The sequence below is a fragment of the Capricornis sumatraensis genome, chromosome 16, assembly GCF_032405125.1.
Source record: "Capricornis sumatraensis isolate serow.1 chromosome 16, serow.2, whole genome shotgun sequence".
In the NCBI taxonomy this organism is placed as follows: domain Eukaryota; kingdom Metazoa; phylum Chordata; class Mammalia; order Artiodactyla; family Bovidae; genus Capricornis; species Capricornis sumatraensis.
In genome coordinates this window covers 78,403,383-78,422,691 of record NC_091084.1, presented here as the reverse complement: position 1 = coordinate 78,422,691, position 19,309 = coordinate 78,403,383, and the positions used below count along the sequence as shown (strand labels likewise).

At 41.9% G+C, this 19,309-nt stretch overlaps 2 protein-coding genes across 2 annotated transcripts; both read right to left on the bottom strand.

Moving 5' to 3' along the window:
* Positions 1-3,352: 3,352 nt before the first annotated feature.
* On the bottom strand, positions 3,353-4,300 carry LOC138092241 (olfactory receptor 4B1-like). The gene has a single exon (XM_068988057.1). It carries the CDS (start codon positions 4,298-4,300, stop codon positions 3,353-3,355), a length of 948 nt encoding a protein of 315 aa, XP_068844158.1.
* A 13,767-nt stretch (positions 4,301-18,067) lies between these two features.
* On the bottom strand, positions 18,068-19,015 carry LOC138092240 (olfactory receptor 4B1-like). Its single transcript, XM_068988056.1, has one exon. The coding sequence runs from the start codon at positions 19,013-19,015 to the stop codon at positions 18,068-18,070; it is 948 nt and encodes a 315-aa protein (XP_068844157.1).
* Between the last annotated feature and the right edge of the window lie 294 nt (positions 19,016-19,309).

Here is a 19,309-nt window from a genome sequence, read left to right as displayed (position 1 = left end):
TAACTTTAATTTAATGTATATTAACTATTCTAATACTCAGAATACTTCTGAAGTTCATATTGCTGTTAAGCTTCTTGTATTTATGAAAAACTGCTGGTGAGTGAAGTAGTACTTGGCTCATGAGTTATGAGAGAGGGGCACTTGAGAGAGCCTGACGGGTTTCAGAGCCTGAGCTCTTCCAACTTTAGCAGGAAGAGCTAGGCACCCCACCATGAGACATGCCCCTTAAAAATTCCTTAATGGATTTAGGGTTTGTTTTCTAGGTGTTAAACATGTTCTGTAATTAGTGGTGATGGTTGCAAAATGTACTAAAAATGACTCAATTGTACAATTTAAAGTGGTCAAATTGGCAAAATTTATGTTCTGTAAATTTTGTCTCAATAAAATATTGTGTAAATAGTAAATGTAAACAACTGCTACTTAAAACTATTGTTGTTCAGTCGCTAAGTTATGTCTGACTAGTTGCAACTTCAAGAACTGGAGCCTGCCAGGCTCTTCTGTCCATGGGATTTCCCAGGCAAGAATACTGGAGTGGGTTGCCATCCTTCTCCAGGGGATCTTCTTGATCCAGGGATCAAACCTGAATCTCTTAGGTCTCATGCATTGGCAGGCATATTCTTTACCACTGAGCCCCTGGGGAAGCCCTCCTTAAACTATTAAATAAAGAAAACTCTAAAAAAAATAATCTGCAAACTATAAGCTAGAAGCAATTGCTCATGGGCCTAAATGTTGCTTGTTTGTTTGTTTGATTTTTCAATAAGCACTGACAAAGCACCAGCTAACACATGATACTTAGAGTTGCAAAGAAGTAAAGTGAATACTCCATTGTGTATATGTACCACAGCTTTCTTATCCATTCATCTGCTGATGCACATCTAGGTTGTTTCCATGTCAATGGAGTATTACTCAGCCATTAAAAAGAATACATTTGAACCGGTTCTAATGAGATGGATGAAACTGGAGCTGATTATACAGAGTGAAGTAAGCCAGAAAGAAAAACACCAATGCAGTATACTAACACATATATATGGAATTTAGAAAGATGGTAATGATGACCCTGTATGCAAGACAGCAAAAGAGACACAGATGTGTAGAGCAGACTTTTGGACTCTGAGGGAGAGGGAGAGGGTGGGATGATTTGGGAGAATGGCATTGAAACATGTATACTATCATGTAAGAAACGAATCGCCAGTCTAGGTTTGATGCAGGATACAGGGTGCTTGGGGCTGGTGCATGGGGATGATCCAGAGAGATGATATGGGGTGGGAGGTGGGAGGGGGGTTCTTGTTTGGGAACTCATGTACACCTGTGGTGGATTCATGTCAATGTATGGCAAAACCAATACAGTATTGTAAAGTAAAATAAAGTAAAAATAAAAATTTTTTTAAAAAAGAAGAAGTAAAGTGAATAGCCCTGTCCCTGAGAACTTACTCTACTCAGAGAGGAAAAAAACATAAAATAATACCTCCAGTTATAAGGACACTGATAAAATTATGTAAAAATAACCGTGGCTAGAAGGCAAAGTTCAACCCAAGGAAGAGCAAGGTGAGAGAAGAACTTATAAGGAAAGTGATTTTAACCGGGGTCTTAAAGGATATGTAGCAGTTTGTCACGTGAAAAAGTGTGGTAAAGTTATTCCAGAAAGAAGTGGTTTTTCCTCAGGGATAATGAACGGTCATCCATGTCAATGATTAGTGAGGATGATAAGCAAGTGGGGAAGATTTCCTGGTACCTTTAAAATCACTATTCATCTGCATGCTTAACCGGCTTCTGAGGAGAAAAGGAAAAACCTTTAAGGCCTATAACATGATATGATGCTCCATCCCTCTGCAAGGAAGCTGCCTGCTTTACTTCCCCGGATCCACAAGGACAGTTGGAAGGATGGAGGGCAAGTGCAAGAGAATCCATATTATTCCAAAGCCAGTAGAAACAAATATTATTACATTCTCTCTATATTCACAATGATAAGAGTTGATTCAGTTAAAGGAGTGTCTGAGACATGAACCAATAATGCAAACGCAAACTCTCTCATCCCGCTCCACCAAGAAACACTAACAGGCTTGACAAGAAATGGACTTGGCCGATCAGTTAGAATGAAGGACAGTGAGTGGAGCAGAAACATGCTTGGACATTATTTCCCTCTCCTTCATTCTCCAACTTAGCCCCAAGAAGTTTTTTATATTCTGTTTTGACTTAAATCTGTATAAAGCTAAAATTAGATCTTTTTTGTTAAAACGTGTGTCTTGATCTTTCCCTACTGGCAGCCAGGATCTATTGCCATGTTTGATCATCTTTAAAATTTTGGATGCAGGACATTATGAGAAGAGATTTAAGGACTGTCTTTTGTGTCAACATATCACAAGAACTGAAACTGCTCCAGGGTCTTTTCTATTACTTGTGCTCAAAAGTCAATGGTACAAGATGCTAAAACAAGCAGAGGAATAGAAAAATCCCTGGGTGCAATTTTCAAAGACACAATTGTCCACACTGGAAGAGTAGATCAGATTGGTACCCTCCTCCCCAAATATCCCATGATAATTCCTCTGTTTGGTTTCCTTTCTAATGAAATATGGGTTGTTCTCATTACGGAGGTAAACAAAGAGGGAAGCATGAAGAAGAAATGAAGAAAACGATGAAAGAAGGAAGGTAGAAAGTAATATAGGAAGGGAGTGACAGAATCACTTTAACATACAGAATATTTGTCCAAGAGTTCTCCTTTGCATTCGTACTTAATTTGAGTTTCGGTGTTAACCAGTCCCATGAAACTGCTGAATATCACGGAGGCAATTAAGTTCTCTAAGATCTTGTGAACTGTGGTTGGAGAAGACTCTTGAGAGTCCCTTGGACTGCAAGGAGATCCAACCAGTCCATTCTAAAGGAGATCAGTCCTGGGTGTTCTTTGGAAGGACTGATGCTAAAGCTGAAATTCTAGTACTTTGGCCACCTCATGCAAAGAGTTGACTCATTGGAAAAGACTCTGATGCTGTGAGGGATTGGGAACAGGAGGAGAAGGGGACGACAGAGGATGAGATGGCTGGATGGCATCACCGACTCAATGGACGTGAGTTTCAGTGAACTCTGGGACTTGGTGATGGACAGGGGGGCCTGGCATGCTGCAATTCTTGGAGTCGCAAAGAGTCAGGCACGACTGAGCGACTGAACTGAACTTAACTGAAGATCAACAAGACTATCTGACCTCAGTCCTTGGAACGTGACACTAGGGTACTACAAAGACTTTGGTTGCTAAGGAGAGTCACAGTACAGTAACACTAAGTCCTTGCATTTGTTTCTGCCATTCCTGTGTGTCCTACTAAAATTAAAATCCATTTCAAGATAATAAATGGGCACACTTTTATAAATCACTTTCCCATTTTCGCTCCATCCCTGAGTTCTTTTTGCCCCACAACCTTCTCATGGCAACTTTCACCTCTGCATTTCTGAGTGTGTAGATGATGGGGTTCAGCATGGGGGTGACCACCGTGTAGAACACGGCCACCAGCTTGTCCTCGGTGAAGGTGGAGGGGGGCCGCATGTAGAGGAAGATGGCGGGTCCAAAGAACAAGATGACCACCGTGACGTGAGAGGCACAGGTGGAGAGGGCTTTGCGTCTCCCCTCTGCTGAATGGTTCCTCAAGTTGACCAGGATGACAACGTAGGAGGACACCAAGAGGAGGAAGGAGAAGACAGAGATTAATCCACTGTTGGCCAACACAACGACCCCCTCCACAGAGGTGTCAGTGCAGGCAAGCCTGAACAAGGGATGGAGGTCACAGAAGTAGTGGTCAATCACGTTGGGACCGCAGAAGGGCAATTGGATGGTGATGAGAATTTGAATTATGGAGTGAAAAAAGCCCCCAAACCAGGAACTAGCCACCAGCACATGACACAGTCGATGGCTCATAATATTCATATAATGAAGAGGTTTGCAGATGGCGACATAGCGGTCATAAGCCATCACCACAAGCAAAAAGATCTCAGTGACCCCAAAGAAGTGGGAGAAGAATATCTGAGCCAGACAACCTTTCAGAGAGATGGTCTTAATCTTGACAAGTAAGTCTGTGATGAATTTAGGGACAATAGTAGAGGAGTAACTGATCTCCACCAGCGACAGGTGACTAAGGAAGAAGTACATGGGGGAACGCAGGCTCTTACTGATGCTGACAGTCAGAACAATGAGGCCATTGCCCACCACCGTGGCCAAGTACACGGGCAGAAACACCACAAAGCACGCTCTCTGCACCTCTGGATCCTGGAAAAGACCGCTGATAATTAACTCAGTCACATTATCAGTCCTCGCCATAGAATCCATTCCTGCAATAAAACAAACACTGATTGTAACTGACTTGCCTCATTTATGGCAAGTTAGCATAAACCACTTTACAATACAAACTTATTATGAACTCACTCATTCAGTCAATTATGTATTCATTCAATTTTAAATATGGTCAATCTAATAACACTTTATATAAACAAAATGTAGGCTCATAGAAATGGTTATTTACCCAAGATCACACAGAAAGCTACCCTGGTGACTCAGACAGTAAATAATCCATCTGCAATGAGGGAGACCTGGGCTCAATCCCCAGGTTGGGAAGATTTCCCTGGAGGAGGGCATGGCAACCCACTCCAGAATTCTTGCCTGGAGAATCCCACAGACAGAGGAGCCTGGGGGGCTAAAGGCCATGGGGTCGCAAAGACTTGGACAGGCTGGTAGCCAGCAGCAAAGTATATGATAACGAAAGTGAAGATTGCTCCATGAGTTACTCCTCTGGAGAAGATACTAACCGACACCTCTTACACATCTATACAGTCTCGGACTAGACGAAAGAAATACAGATTATGATGCACCCCTCACGCTAACAATGTCATAATCAGGACGCCACAGAGGATAACCACTCCTTGCCCCACCCTCCCACAGGGGAGGTGGAGTGAATTGGGAAGGAGAAATTAGAAATGCAATGATGGGCCCTTCCTCTCTTTCTGCAAGATGCTGTAGAGAGCACAGTACCTACACTGCCCTGGAGCAACCTCTGTCTCTATGGGGTAGAAACAGGTTACTCTATTGGCTCACTCATGTCCTACTCTTTGCAACCCCATGGGCTGTAGCCCACCAGGCTCCTCTGTTCATGGGAGTCTCCAGGCAAGAATACTCAAATGGTTGTCATTTCCTACTCCAGGGGATCTTCCCAACCCAGGGATCAAACCTGTGTCTCTTGCATCTCCTGCATTGGCAGACAGATTCTTTAGCCACCTGGGAATTCCAGGCTACTCTGTAGGGTAGATCCAAGGCTGCCATCACTGGGTATGGACTTTTACCTATATCTAGAGCTCAGTTTAAGAAAGGCCACTTGGTACGAAATCTTAAACCTCAGTCTCTGTCATCACCTTTTCTAATAGCAACGGTAACATTTTCCCCAAATTCCTTCTTTCTTTGCCTTGTTTCTGAGTTAATTCAACCTTCATAGAGGGAAAAGATAGATCAAGTTTTGTCAAAGTTCCAAATGATATCTGACAATCACTTTATAAGAGAAAAAAAAAAACTGCTACAATCTAAATATATGTCAAAGCCACAGTAGAACTTACTGTCTATCCAAACAGGAGCTACAGCTATCAGATTTCTTGGAAAGAATTACTGCTATGAGACAAAAGAAGGGGAATGGCCATTTGCAGAAGAAAAAAGGATCAGCCATCCATGGAAAGAGAAACCGTCTACCCGAGAAATAAAGTTTTCCAGGATGATAGTTGTGGCAGAGAAATTACAATGATACTCATGTCAAACACAAGCAATATTAATAAATTCATCATAATGGGGTCCTTTTTCAGTAAGAACAGTGATGTGAACACAAAGTACTCAGAATATTAAGAATATCTGGCATCATCTCAGGACTTTGGAAAACCAAGTAGCTGAAGTGTTACAAAATAAGATTGTGAAACTCCTCAAGAAGCTCCTATTAACACATTCTCATTCAAGAGCTCAAGAAAGGATTTGAACAGAGATTAGAGTTGAAGTTGAGGACACTAAGCTATAGAATAACAGTGTGACCCAAAAGATACTTCAGTGCCAGCATCAGCCTCCAAGATGCCCTGGCTTTTCACTGTGATGTCCTATGTGATCCATGCCTCCCTTTCATTCCTGTGCCCAGTCAGCCACCACATCCCATTAATTTTACCTTTAAACCATCTCTCCTGTGCACTTTCTCTCCAAGTTTGCTCCCACCTTGGAGAAGACACAGACAAAGAGACGGGTCTGTGTCTATGAAGATGGGTCCCATCACCTTCATACTCACTGTCAGCTGATGCTTAAGCCACCAAAGCCTCTTAGTCTCTACAACTTCCCACCCCATCCATCCTGCACACTGCAACCAGAAGATTGTTTCCTAGACCCTTCCTACCTTGGATCCTCCTCTGCTTGGGAATAAAACCAGTGAAAGCCTGAGTGCCTGGACTTACTTTTAAAGATTTTCACAGATGGAGTCATCTCAAAGGTCACCGCTTTACCCACTAAACTTCAACTCACCTCTGCTAACTCAGGGTCACCTCTCTCTCCCACAAGCCCACTCTGCTCACTCCCACCACAGAGATCCCTTCACCAGAAATACTCTCTCTGTGTCCGTCCCAAACTTAACCACCTTCCAGCCCCAATTCCTGTCCTGTGTGTTCAATGAATCTTGCAATTAACACTCCAACTTATATGTATCTCCTCTGAGCACTGCAAATCCTTTGACAATTATCCTTAGACGTAAATCTGATCATGTTCCTTCTCTACCTAGAATCTGGCATCACCTCTCCATTGTCCAGAGAAGGAAATGACAACTTGCTCCAATATTCTTGACTGGGAAATTCCATGGACAGAGGAGCCTGGAGGGCTACAGTCCATGGGGGTTGCAAAGAGTCAGACATGACTGAGCATGCACGCATGCCCCATTGCCCACGGCATAAACTGTAACATTCTTAGCATGGATTCCAGGTCCGTCTTGAATTGGCTACTACATATTTTCACAACCTTATTTTCATCCCCTAAATGAACCTCATACAGCTATTTGCTAACCCAAAGTGTCCTTTCTCTCTTCTCTGTGTTTACTAATCCTTCTTCCTAGGTTTCTGGAAAACCTCGTTTCTATAGGAGAGAGAAACACAATAATAAATTCTCTTCTTTATGATATAGTATATTTACATGCCTCTTTTATAGCAATTAAAATATATTTTGTAATTGTAGCCTCTATGGCTATATCTTCTACTAAGAAATACACTCTTTGTATTCAAAATTATCTGTTTAAAATTTTTCTTAAAGCTTTATTATTATTAATTACATTCTGGTTGATAATAATAGTTAGCATTTCAACAGTGCTATGTACCAAACTCTTTATAGGTGTTCTATACACATTATTTCAATCAATTCTCAGAACATACCGGTGACACAGGTATCATTATTATCATTCTTTTTTTACATATGAGGAAAAGGGAATACAGGTAAGTGAATTAACCAGTCTAAGATTACATAGCTGTGAAGCCAGGATTTCAACCCAACTAGTCTGACCACTGGAAAAGGAAATGGCAACCCACTCCAGTATTCTTGCCTGAAAAAATCTCATGTTCAGAGGAGCCTGGTCGGCTACAGTCAGTAGAACTGCAAAGATTCAGACATGACTGAGCAGCTGAACCACCGCCAACAGAACCTGAGCACAGACTCTCTACTCTAACCAACACCCTTACAATCTCCGGATACATGACACATAAATCAAAAGTTAAATTTAAATATTCTAGGACCAATCTGAGAGATCACTCAGAACTGTTTAGAGTCCAATATTTCCAGTCTTTGTTGCTCAGTAAAGGAAGACCTGATAGTTTCTTTTTGGAAAACCACCATTTCCTATCCTGTAGTCTATGCCTTTCCTGCAGGTATTCCTCTCTTTGCTACCCTCTCCCATCCATTTCCACCTTCTTTCTGCAAATTAAAGATTAGGCTCTTCTCCAACAACAAATCACCAATATACCTGTGAGCTTTTAGAAAGCAAAGTCAATGATGTCTAAGATGAACCATCAAAAAGAGAGGAAAATTCAGGGGCTCTGGATCCAGGTTGATAATTGTGTTATAATATATAGGAAATGGACAAATGCCACAGAAACCATCAGACTCAAAGATTTTTAAGATCCTGCTTTTTGTAAAGAAAAACTACCCAATCACTGAAAGTCCAAGAGTTCTGAATAAATGGTTAGATCTTTGGACTATTTTAAATAATTTAAGCCATGCACAATAATCAAGAGGAAATCTTCCCAGTGGAATTTCCTTTCTCCTGGGTGAAACTTTGTCAAGTAAACTATGACTGAGGAAGGGTTTGGAATCTGTTTCACTTAGTTTGATGATGTTTCTATAAAATTTCTGTACCCAATAATATGGTAGTAAGAGAAGAAAGTTGTATACAAGTTACTGATTCACTTCATTGTTCAGTAGAAACCAGCATAACATTGCAAAGCTTTTTAAAAGCCAATAAAACTTTTTATTGTAAAGCCAATAAAACATTTTTTAAAAGGGAACTTGATGGTAAGTCATAAAAGCAACGTTTTTCCAGACTGGACTTCTGAGAATGAAAAAGAGAATAAATAGAGAAGAAAGAGGACTGGACATGGAGCCAAGACACCTGGGCACTAGCTCCAGTTCAGGAATTCAGTTCAGTTCAGGTCAGTCACTCAGTCGTGTCCAACTCTTTGCAACCCCATGAATCGCAGCACTCCAGACCTCCCTGTCCATCACCACCTCCCAGAGTTCACTCAACCTCATGTCCATCAACTCGGTGATGCCATCCAGCCATCTCATCCTCTGTTGTCCCCTTTTCCTCCTGCCCCCAATCCCTCCTAGCATCAGTCTTTTCTAATGAGTCAACCCTTCACATGAGGTGACCAAAGTACTGGAGTTTCAGCTTTAGCATCATTCCTTCCAAAGAACACCCAGGGCTGATCTCCTTTAGAATGGACTGGTCCTTGCAGTCCAAGTGTCTCTCAAGAGTCTTCTCCAACACCGCAGTTCAAAAGCATCAATTCTTCAGCACTCAGCTTTCTTCACAGTCCAACTCTCTCATCCATACATGACCACTGGAAAAACCATAGCCTTGACTAAACGGACCTTTGTTGGCAAAGTAATGTCTCTGCTTTTCAATATGCTATCTAGGTTGGTCATAACTTTCCTTCCAAGGAGTAAGCGTCTTTTAATTTCATGGCTGCAGTCACCATCTGCAGTGATTTTGGAGCCCCCCAAAATAAAGTCTGACACTGTTTCCACTGTTTCCCCATCTATTTCCCATGAAGTGATGGAACCAGATGCCATGATCTTCGTCTTCTGAATGTTGAGCTTTAAGCCAACTTTTTCACTCTCCTCTTTCACTTTCATCAAGAGGCTTTTTAGTTCAGGAATTAACTACCTAAATTAAGCCATGTCATCTCACCCCTCCACTTCTCACTCTCCCCTGTTTCTACTTCTATATAAATTGACAAAATTGGGCTAGACAATCTCCACTGTACCTCCCAATTCTAACATTCATGGATTCAGGTCTAAGTCTCTCAGCCTTCTTGTGCTAAGCCTCCCCATCGATTAAATAACACTAATAATAATGTAATATAGTGAAAATTTCCTCAGAAAAAATGCATCATTCATTCATCCATTTGTTTACCAATAGCATCTAGTCTTATTATATGTTAAGCACTCTTCTAGTTGCTGGAAATTTGCTAGTAACAAAGCAAAGTCTCTAGGTTCATTGAGGTTTTGTTATTCAATCGCTAAGTGATGTCCAACTCTGAGATCCCATGGATTGTACACCAGGCTCCTCTGTCCATGGGATTTTCCAGTCAAGAATACTGGAGTGGGTTGCCATTTCCTACTCCAGAGGATCTCCCTGACCCAGGGACTGAATTTGCATCTCTTGCATTGGCAGGCAGATTCTTTACCACTGAGACACCAGGAAATCCCCCTTCATTGAGATTATATCTTTCACATATGTATCAGGGCATAATGAAAACAGAGACAGATGATAAATAAATAAAACTTGATATGAAAATTAGATAGCAGTAGTCCTATCATCAAAACCATCCCCTAGAAAAAGAAATCCAAAAAGACAGAATGGTTGTCTGAGGAGGCCTTACAAATAGCTGAGAAAAGAAGAGAAGTGAAAGGTAAGGAGGGAAAAAAAAGATACCTATCTGAATGCAGAGTTCCAAAGGATAGCAAGGAGAGATAAGAAAGCCTTCTTCAGTGACCAATACAAAGAAATAGAGGAAAACAATAGAATGGGAAAGACTAGAGATCTCTTCAAGAAAATTAGAGATACCAAGGGACCATTTCATGCAAAGATGGGTACAAAAAAAAGGCAGAATATTATGGACCTACCAGAAGCAGAAGATATTAAGAAGTGGTGGCAAGAATACACAGAATAACTATACAAAAAAGATCTTAATGACTCGGATAACCACGATGGTGTGATTACTCACCTAGAGCCAGACATCCTGAAGTGCAAAGTCAAGTGGGCCTTAGGAAGCATCACTAACATCACAAAGCTACTGGAGGTGATGGAATTCTAGCCGAGCTACTTTAAGTCCTAAAAGATGATGCTGTGAAAGTGCTGCACTCAATATGCCAACAAATTTGGAAAACTCGGCAGTGGACACAGGGCTGGAAAAGGTCAGTTTTCATTCAAATCCCAAAGAAAGGTGATGACAAAGAATGCTCAAACTACGACACAGTTGCACTCATTTCATATGCTAGCAAAGTACTGCTCAAAATTCTCCAAGCTAGGCTTCAATAGTATGTGAACTGAGAACTTCCAGATGTTTGAGTTGGGTTTAGAAAAGGCAGAATAACCAGATATCAAACTGCCAAAATCCATTGGATCATAGAAAAAGCAAGGGAATTCCAGAAAAGCATCTACTTCTGCTTCATTGACTACACTAAAGCCTTTGACTGTGTGGATCACAACAATCTGTGGAAAATTCTTAAAGAGATGGGAATACCAGGCCATCTCACCTGCCTCCTGCAAAACCTATATGCAGGTGAGGAAACAACAGTTAGAATCGGACGTGGAACAACAGACTGGTTCCAAATTGGGAAAGGAGTATGTCAAGGCTGTATATTGTCACCCTGCTTATTAAACTTACATGCAGAGCACATCATGCAAAATGCTGGACTGGATGAAGCATAAGCTGGAATCAAGATTTCTGGGAGAAATATCAATAACCTCAGATATGCAGAAGACACCACCTTTATGGGAGAAAGTAAAGAGGAACCTAAGAGCCTCTTCATGAAGGTGAAAGAGGAGAGTGAAAAAGCTGGCTTAAAATTCAACATTCAAAAAACTAAGATCATGGCATCTGGTCCCATCACTTCATGGCAAATAGATGGGGAAACAATGGAAACAGTGACAGACTTCATTATATTTTGGGGCTCCAAAATCACTGTGGCCTGTAATTGCAGCCATGAAATTAAAAGACACGTGTTCCTTTTTAGAGGCAGAAAAGCTATAACAAACCTAGACAGCATATTAAAAAGCAGAGACATTATTTTGCCAACAAAGATCCGTTTAGCTAAAGCTATGATTTTTCCAGTAGTTATGTATGGATGTAAGAGTTGAACCATAAAGAAGGCTGACCACCAAAGATTTGATGCTTTTGAACTGTGGAGTTGGAAAAGACTTCTGAGATTCCCTTGGACTGCAAAGAGATCCAACCAGTCCATCCTAAAGGAAACCAATCCTGAATATTCATTGGAAGGACTGATGCTGAAACTGAAGTGCCAGTACTTTGACTACGTGATGCGAAGAACCAACCCATTGGAAAAGACCCTGATGCTGGGAAGATCGAAGGCAGGAGGAGAAGACAGAGGATGAGATGGTTGGATGGCATCACCAGCCCAATGGACATGAGTTTGAGCAAGCTCCAGGAGATGGTGAAGGACAGGGCACCCTGGAGCATTGCAGTCCATGGGGTCGCAAAGAGTCAGACATGACTGAGTTACTGAACAGCAACAACGAAGTCCTATCGAGAAAAATAAAACAGGGTAAGGATGATAGGAAAGCTGGTGGTTATTATTGTATTGCTATAGCTAGGAAGGAAAGGGCATCTCTTGCCAAAACCTCTGTCTGCTTGAGAAGAAGAGTGGGGAATATAGCAGTGGGAAACCAAGGAAACCTGTTAGGGAAACATCACAGTAACCTGGCCAAAGATGCTTGTGTTTCCGGCCAGGACAGTAGCACAAAGGTTTTAGGAAGGTTTTGGATTCTGCACAGATTTTGAAGGTACACCTCATAAGATCTGCTGATTTTTTGATTTAGGAAAGCAAAGAAGTAGAGCAATCTCAGACACCTCTAAGGGTTTAGACTGGAGCAAGCAGAGTGAAATAAGTCAGACAGAAAATGATAAACACCACTTGCTCTCACATATATGTGGAATCTCAAACAAAACAAACTAAACCGAGCTCACGGATACAGAGAACAGATTGGCAGTTGCCTGAGGCTGGGGTGAGGAGGAGGCAAAAATGGATGGAGGGGGTCAAAAGGTACAAACGCCCAGGAGTCACCACACACCTATCAGGGTAGTGGGCCCAGGAGCAATTTTGCCCTGACTCAGAAAAATAGGTACAAGTTTGCAGCAAAGTAAGCACTGAAGTGTGTAGACACGTGTATCCAACGTGGTAGTCACCAGCCACGTGTAGCTATTTAAACGCTAGTTCACTACAGTTAAATAAAATTTAAAATTCAATTCTCCCATCATTAAAGTCATATTTAAGATGCTGACTAGCCACATGGTTAGGCGCTACCATGCATTAGCACAGGTTTAGAACGTTTCCATCATCACTGAGCCTTCTCATAGAACACGTATCTAGACCACAGCTGCTTCAGAAAAAATATATATATATTTTCCAAGAACATGAGCTCCATGCAGGCAAGACCTCCTCCCTCCTGTGTATCGTTATACACCTCCTGCACTTAGACCAATGTCTGGCACATAGTACAGGGTCTTTAAGTCTTGTTGAATAAATTCTTAAATGAATCTAAATGCCCTGAAACAAGTGGCTATTAAGTAAATTGTGCTACAATTAGACTTTGTGATATTACCCACCCGTCATAAATAGTTTTTATGAATAAATTTTAATTGCTTGGAAAATTGATGTGTAACTGAATGCCTGAGAATATGGGCTAACTTGTATCCATTCTCTTCTTCTTCTTTGAAACTAGAACAGAATGCTAATTTTAGCTAAAAGCAGTTCCACACAGAATAAAAGGTTATAGTTTCCAGGCTCCCTGGCAATTAAGGGTCAGCATGTGATTAATGTCAGTGGAATAAGATGAAAGCAAAATTTCTGTGTGGGACTTTGGGAAAGTCTCCCAAAAGAGAAAACGATCTTTTAATTTTGTGGCTGCTGTCACCGTCCACAATGATTCTGGAGCCCAAGAAAATATAATCTGTCCCTGCCAGGGTCAGGCTCTAGCCAGGGAACTAGCCCCTGCATGCCACAGTAAAGACCTGGTGCAGCCAAATAAGTAAGTAAAAATACCTTTTAAAAGCAAGAAATTGCTATCATATTAGACAGGAGCAACTGAAGGCATCACCAGCACAGCATGAGTTCTACGGAACAGCACACGTATGGAGTCTCAGCAGTCCCTTGAGGTCACAGGCTGAAGCTACCTGCTGAAGTAATACATTTGGAATAGATAAATAGTCTCAATTTCTGATAATATTGTTGGACAGCCACAATCAAGCTGGATTTCTCCCTCTGTACTTCTGTAGCTGTATCTCATAAGTTGCCGTTACTTTCTATTATTATGTAGTCAAACCTATACCAAAAACAACACAAATAATAAATGGGGGAAATGTAGTACTTGCAAAGTGGTTTGCAGCATGCTATCAAATTTTCTTTAGTAAATTTTTTTATATTTATTGTCTTTAAAATACTTTTTAATGCTGAGACAACATCAACAGTTGAGAACTAATTATATGATCACTGACCCTAAGTGGTACAATTAGACTGCTGCTTCTGTGAATTGAGTAGGCATCTGTAAAACTTTACAACGCTCTCCGTCTCTTCAAACAGTGAAAACAATGCTCTCCTTTGCTTCTTGTGCTTTTCCAGTGAGACCAGAACAAAGAGAGTAATTAATTCTCAATGGACCCACCAAGTCTCAACCCTCAATAGGTGAGGTAGTCTCTGAGAATCATGGCAACACGTGTGGAGTAGACGCTATCTGCCCATGCGGTATCCACTGATGATATTTTCTGTAGCTCCCAGTGAGGACACTAAAGCTGCATGTGAGTAAGAAGCTCCGGTCACAGCCTGCACCCTACATTCCTAGCCAGGCAGTAAGGGAAAGGGGGCTTCTCTAGGTTTAGCTCTGGATCAGATGCTTTCATATGTACATTAAATGAAGTGCACCAGCATAAAAGATGAACGGGGAAGCCGTGCGACAGTCAACATCCACCACTTAGCAAATATTTATTGAGCATCTGCCATGTGCAGTTACTGTGCTGGGTGCCCAAAGCAATTAAGCAACACAGGATGCTTACCCCAGAGAAGCTGCAACACAAGAATTAGAATAAAGGACAGAGTATGGAGTAGAAACATGTGGACACTACTTGCCTCTCGTTTATTCTTCAAGTTAGAATTAATAAGAAATTTCTACGTTCTATATTTATTTACTGTGGATAAAGCTTTGTTGAAATGTTTGACTTGACCTTTCTCTATTGACAGCTAGAATCTATGACATTTTGATTTTTTTTAATTTATTGATGGTAAACACTGTGAGAGCAGATTTAGGACTATCTTTTGTGTCAACACGTCACAGGAACTGAAATTTCTCCAAGGACTTTTCTGATACTTTCGCTCAAATGATCTATGGTTCAGTTCAGTTCAGTCGCTCAGTCGTGTCTGACTCTTTGCGACCCCATGAATCACAGCACGCCAGGCCTCCCTCTGTCCATCACCAACTCCCAGAGTTCACTCAAACTCATGTCCATTGAGTCGGCGATGCCATCCAGCCATCTCATCCTCTGTCGTCCCCTTCTCCTTCTGCCCCCAATCCCTCCCACCCTCAGGGTATTTTCCAATGAGTCAGCTCTTCACATGAGGTGGCCAAAGTATTGGAGTTTCAGCTTTAACATCAGTCCTTCCAATGAACACCCAGGACTGATCTCCTTTAGGATGGACTGGTTGGATCTCCTTGCAGTCCAAGGGACTCTCAAGAGTCTTCTCCAGCAGCACAGTTCAAAAGCATCGATTATTCGGTGCTCAGCTTTCTGTCTTTTTTGTTGTTGTTGTTGCTTATTTTTATTTATTTTTTTTATTTTACTTTACAATACTGTATTGGTTTTGCCATACATTGACATGAATCCACCACGGGTGTACATGAGTTCCCAATCCTGAATCCACCTCCCACCTATCTCCCCATATCATCTCTCTGGGTCATCCCAGTGCACCATCCCCCAGCATCCTTTATCCTGTATCAAACCTAGACTGGCATGTTTCTTACATGATAGTATACATGTTTCAATGCCATTCTCCCAAATCACCCCACCCTCTCCCTCTCCCACAGAATCCAAGAGACTGTTCTATACATCTGTGTCTCTTTTGCTGTCTCACATACAGGGTTATCATCACCATCTTTATAAATTCCATATATATGTGTTAGTATACTGTATTGGTGTTTTTCCTTCTGGCTTACTTCACTCTGTATAAGAGGTTCCATTTTTCATCCACCTCATTAGAACTGATTCAAATGTATTCTTTTTAATGGCTGTGTAATACTCCATTGTGTATATGTACCTCAGCTTTCTTATCCATTCGTCTGCTGATGGACATCTAGGTTGTTTCCATGTCCTGGCTATTATAAACAGTGTTGTGATGAACATTGGGGTACACGTGTCTCTTTCAATTCTGGTTTCCTCAGTGTGTATGCCCAGCAGTGGGATTGCTGGGTCATAAGGCAGTTCTATTTCCAGTTTTTTAAGGAATCGCCACACTGTTCTCCATAGTGGCTGTACTAGTTTGCATTCCCACCAACAGTGGAAGAGGGCTCCCTTTTCTCCACACCCTCTCCAGCATTTATTGCTTGTAGACTTTTGGATCGCAGCCATTCTGACTGGTGTGAAATGGTATCTCCTTGTGGTCTTGATTTGCATTTTTCTGATAATGAGTGATGTTGAGCATCTTTTCATGTGTTTGTTAGCCATCTGTATGTCTTCTTTGGAGAAATGTCTATTTAGTTCTTTGGCCCATTTTTTGATTGGTTCATTTATTTTTCTGGAATTGAGCTGCATAAGTTGCTTGTATATTTTTGAGATTAGTTGTTTGTCAGTTGCTTCATCTGCTATTATCTTCTCCCATTCTGAAGGCTGTCTTTTCACCTTGCTTATAGTTTCCTTTGTTGTGCAGAAGCTTTTAATTTTAATTAGATCCCATTTGTTTATTTTTGCTTTTATTTCCAGTGTTCTGGGAGGTGGCTCACAGTCCAACTCTCACATCCATACATGACCACTGGAAAAACCATAGCCTTGATTAGATGGACCTTTGTTGGCAAAGTAATATCTCTGCTTTTCAATATGCTATCTAGGTTGGTCATAACTTTCCTTCCAAGGAGTAAGCGTCTTTTAATTTCATGGCTGCAGTCACCATCTGCAGTGATTTTGGAGCCCCAAAAATAAAGTCTGACACTGTTTCCACTGTTTCCCCGTCTATTTCCCATGAAGTGATGGGACCAGGTGCCATAATCTTAATTTTCTGAATGTTGAGCTTTAAGCCATCTTTTTCACTCTCCTCTTTCACTTTCATCAAGCGGCTTTTTAATTCCTCTTCACTTTCTGCCATAAGGGTGGTGTCATCTGCATATCTGAGGTGATTGATATTTCTCCCAGCAATCTTGATTCCAGCTTGTGCTTCTTCCAGCTCAGTGTTTCTCATGATGTACTCTGCATACAAGTTAAATAAGCAGGGTGACAATATACAGCCTTGACATACTCCTTTCCCAATTTGGAACCAGCCTGTTGTTCCATGTCCAGTTCTAACTGTTGCTTCCTGACCTGCATATAGGTTTCTCAAGAGGCAGGTCAGGTGGCCTGGTAATGATCTATGGTACAAGATGCTAAAACAACCAGAAAAACAGAAAAACCCCTGCATGCAATTTTCAAAGACACACTTGTCCATGTTGGGCTTCCCAGCTGGCTCAGCAGGTAAAGAATCCACCTGCAAACGTGGAAGATGCAGGAGTCAAGGGCTCAGTCCCTGGGTTGGGAAGGTCCCGTGGAGGAGGAAATGGCAATCCACTTCAATATTCTTGCCTGGAAAATCCCATGGACAGAAGCCTGGCAGACTACAATCCATGGAGTCACAAGAAGTTGGACATGATTGAGTTACTTAGCAGACATCCATGTCAGAAGAGTAGATCAGATTTTTACTCTCCTCCCCAAATATCCCATGATAATTCTTCTACTTCCTGTCCATATTTAACTAAATGTTGGTTGTCATCACTAGGGAGATTGAACCAAGAGGGGACAATGAAGAAGGAAGGAGGGGGGAAAAATGAAGGAAAGAAAGAAGGGAGGCAAGGAGTGATGAAGAAGAGAAAGAAGGAAGGTGATCATAGAATAAGTTATTTATCCCCTGAAACACTTGTTAAAATATTCTCCTTTGCATTTGCGCTTAGTTTGAGTCTTAACAATTTCTAATCTCATGATGTTGTTGGATATCATGAAGCCAGTCTGACCTCTGCCCTTTGATCATTACACTGGATTAGTCGGGACTCTTTGTTTACTGGCAACCCCATGGACTATACAGTCCATGGAATTCTCCAGGCCAGAATACTGGAGTGGGTAGCTGTTCCCTTCTCCAGGGGATCTTCCCAACCCAGGGACTGAACCCATGTCTCCCACATTGCAGGGGGATTCTTTACCAGCTGAGCCATCAGGGAAGCTCTTGCTTACTTAGGGAGAATCACAGCAGCAACAACATTAAGTCCTTACATTTGTTTCTGCCATTTGTGTATGTCCCACTAAAATCAAAATCCATATCAAGAAAAGATGATCATCAGGCACACTTTTATAAATCACTTTCCCATTTTCGCTCCATCCCTGAGTTCTTTTTGTCCCACAACCTCCTCAAGGCAACTTTCACCTCTGCATTTCTGAGTGTGTAGATGATGGGGTTCAGCATGGGGGTGACCACCGTGTAGAACACGGCCACCAGCTTGTCCTCAGTGAAGGTGGAGGGAGGCCGCATGTAGAGGAAGATGGCGGGTCCAAAGAACAAGATGACCACCGTGACGTGAGAGGCACAGGTGGAGAGGGCTTTGCGTCTCCCCTCCACAGAATGGTTCCTCAAGTTGACCAGGATGACAACGTAGGAGGACACCAAGAGGAGGAAGGCGCACAGAGCAATTAATCCACTGTTGGCCAACACAACGACCCCCTCCACAGAGGTGTCAGTGCAGGCAAGCCTGAACAAGGGATGGAGGTCACAGAAGTAGTGGTCAATCACGTTGGGACCGCAGAAGGGCAATTGGATGGTGATGAGAATCTGAATTATGGAGTGAAAAAAGCCTCCAAACCAGGAACCAGCTACTAGTATGTGACACAGTTGACCGTTCATAATGCTCATATAATGAAGAGGTTTGCAGATGGCCACGTAGCGGTCATAGGCCATCACCGTGAGCAGGAAGATCTCAGCAACTCCAAACAAGTGAAAGAAGAATATCTGAGCCACACAGCCCTCCAGGGAGATGGTCTTAATCTTGGAAAGTAAGTCTGTGATGAATTTAGGGACAACAGTGGAGGAGTAACTGATCTCCACCAGCGACAGGTGACTAAGGAAGAAGTACATGGGGGAACGCAGGCTCTTACTGACTCTCACCGTCAGAACAATGAGGCCATTGCCCACCACCGTGGCCAAGTACACGGGCAGAAACACCGCAAAGCACGCTCTCTGCACCTCTGGATCCTGGAAAAGACCACTGAAAATTAACTCAGTCACATTATTGGTCCTCGCCATGGAATCCACTCGAAGAAGATGGATTTAAGAGAAGAGACCTGTGATAAAACAAACAGTCATAACACCCAGTCCTTCATGCTTACTTAGCACTTGCCTGTTGATGGAACTCTTTCACACATAATATCTGACCGGTTAATTTATTTGATCACTAATATAGTAAATGTTTGTTCAGTAGCCCACTTTATGCAAGACATGATTCAATATACCTCACAAAAACTTTATAATCTCCATATCCTGAGTGAGAAGACTGAGGCTCAGAGAGGTTGAGAATTAACGAAGACTTCCAGCAAGAAA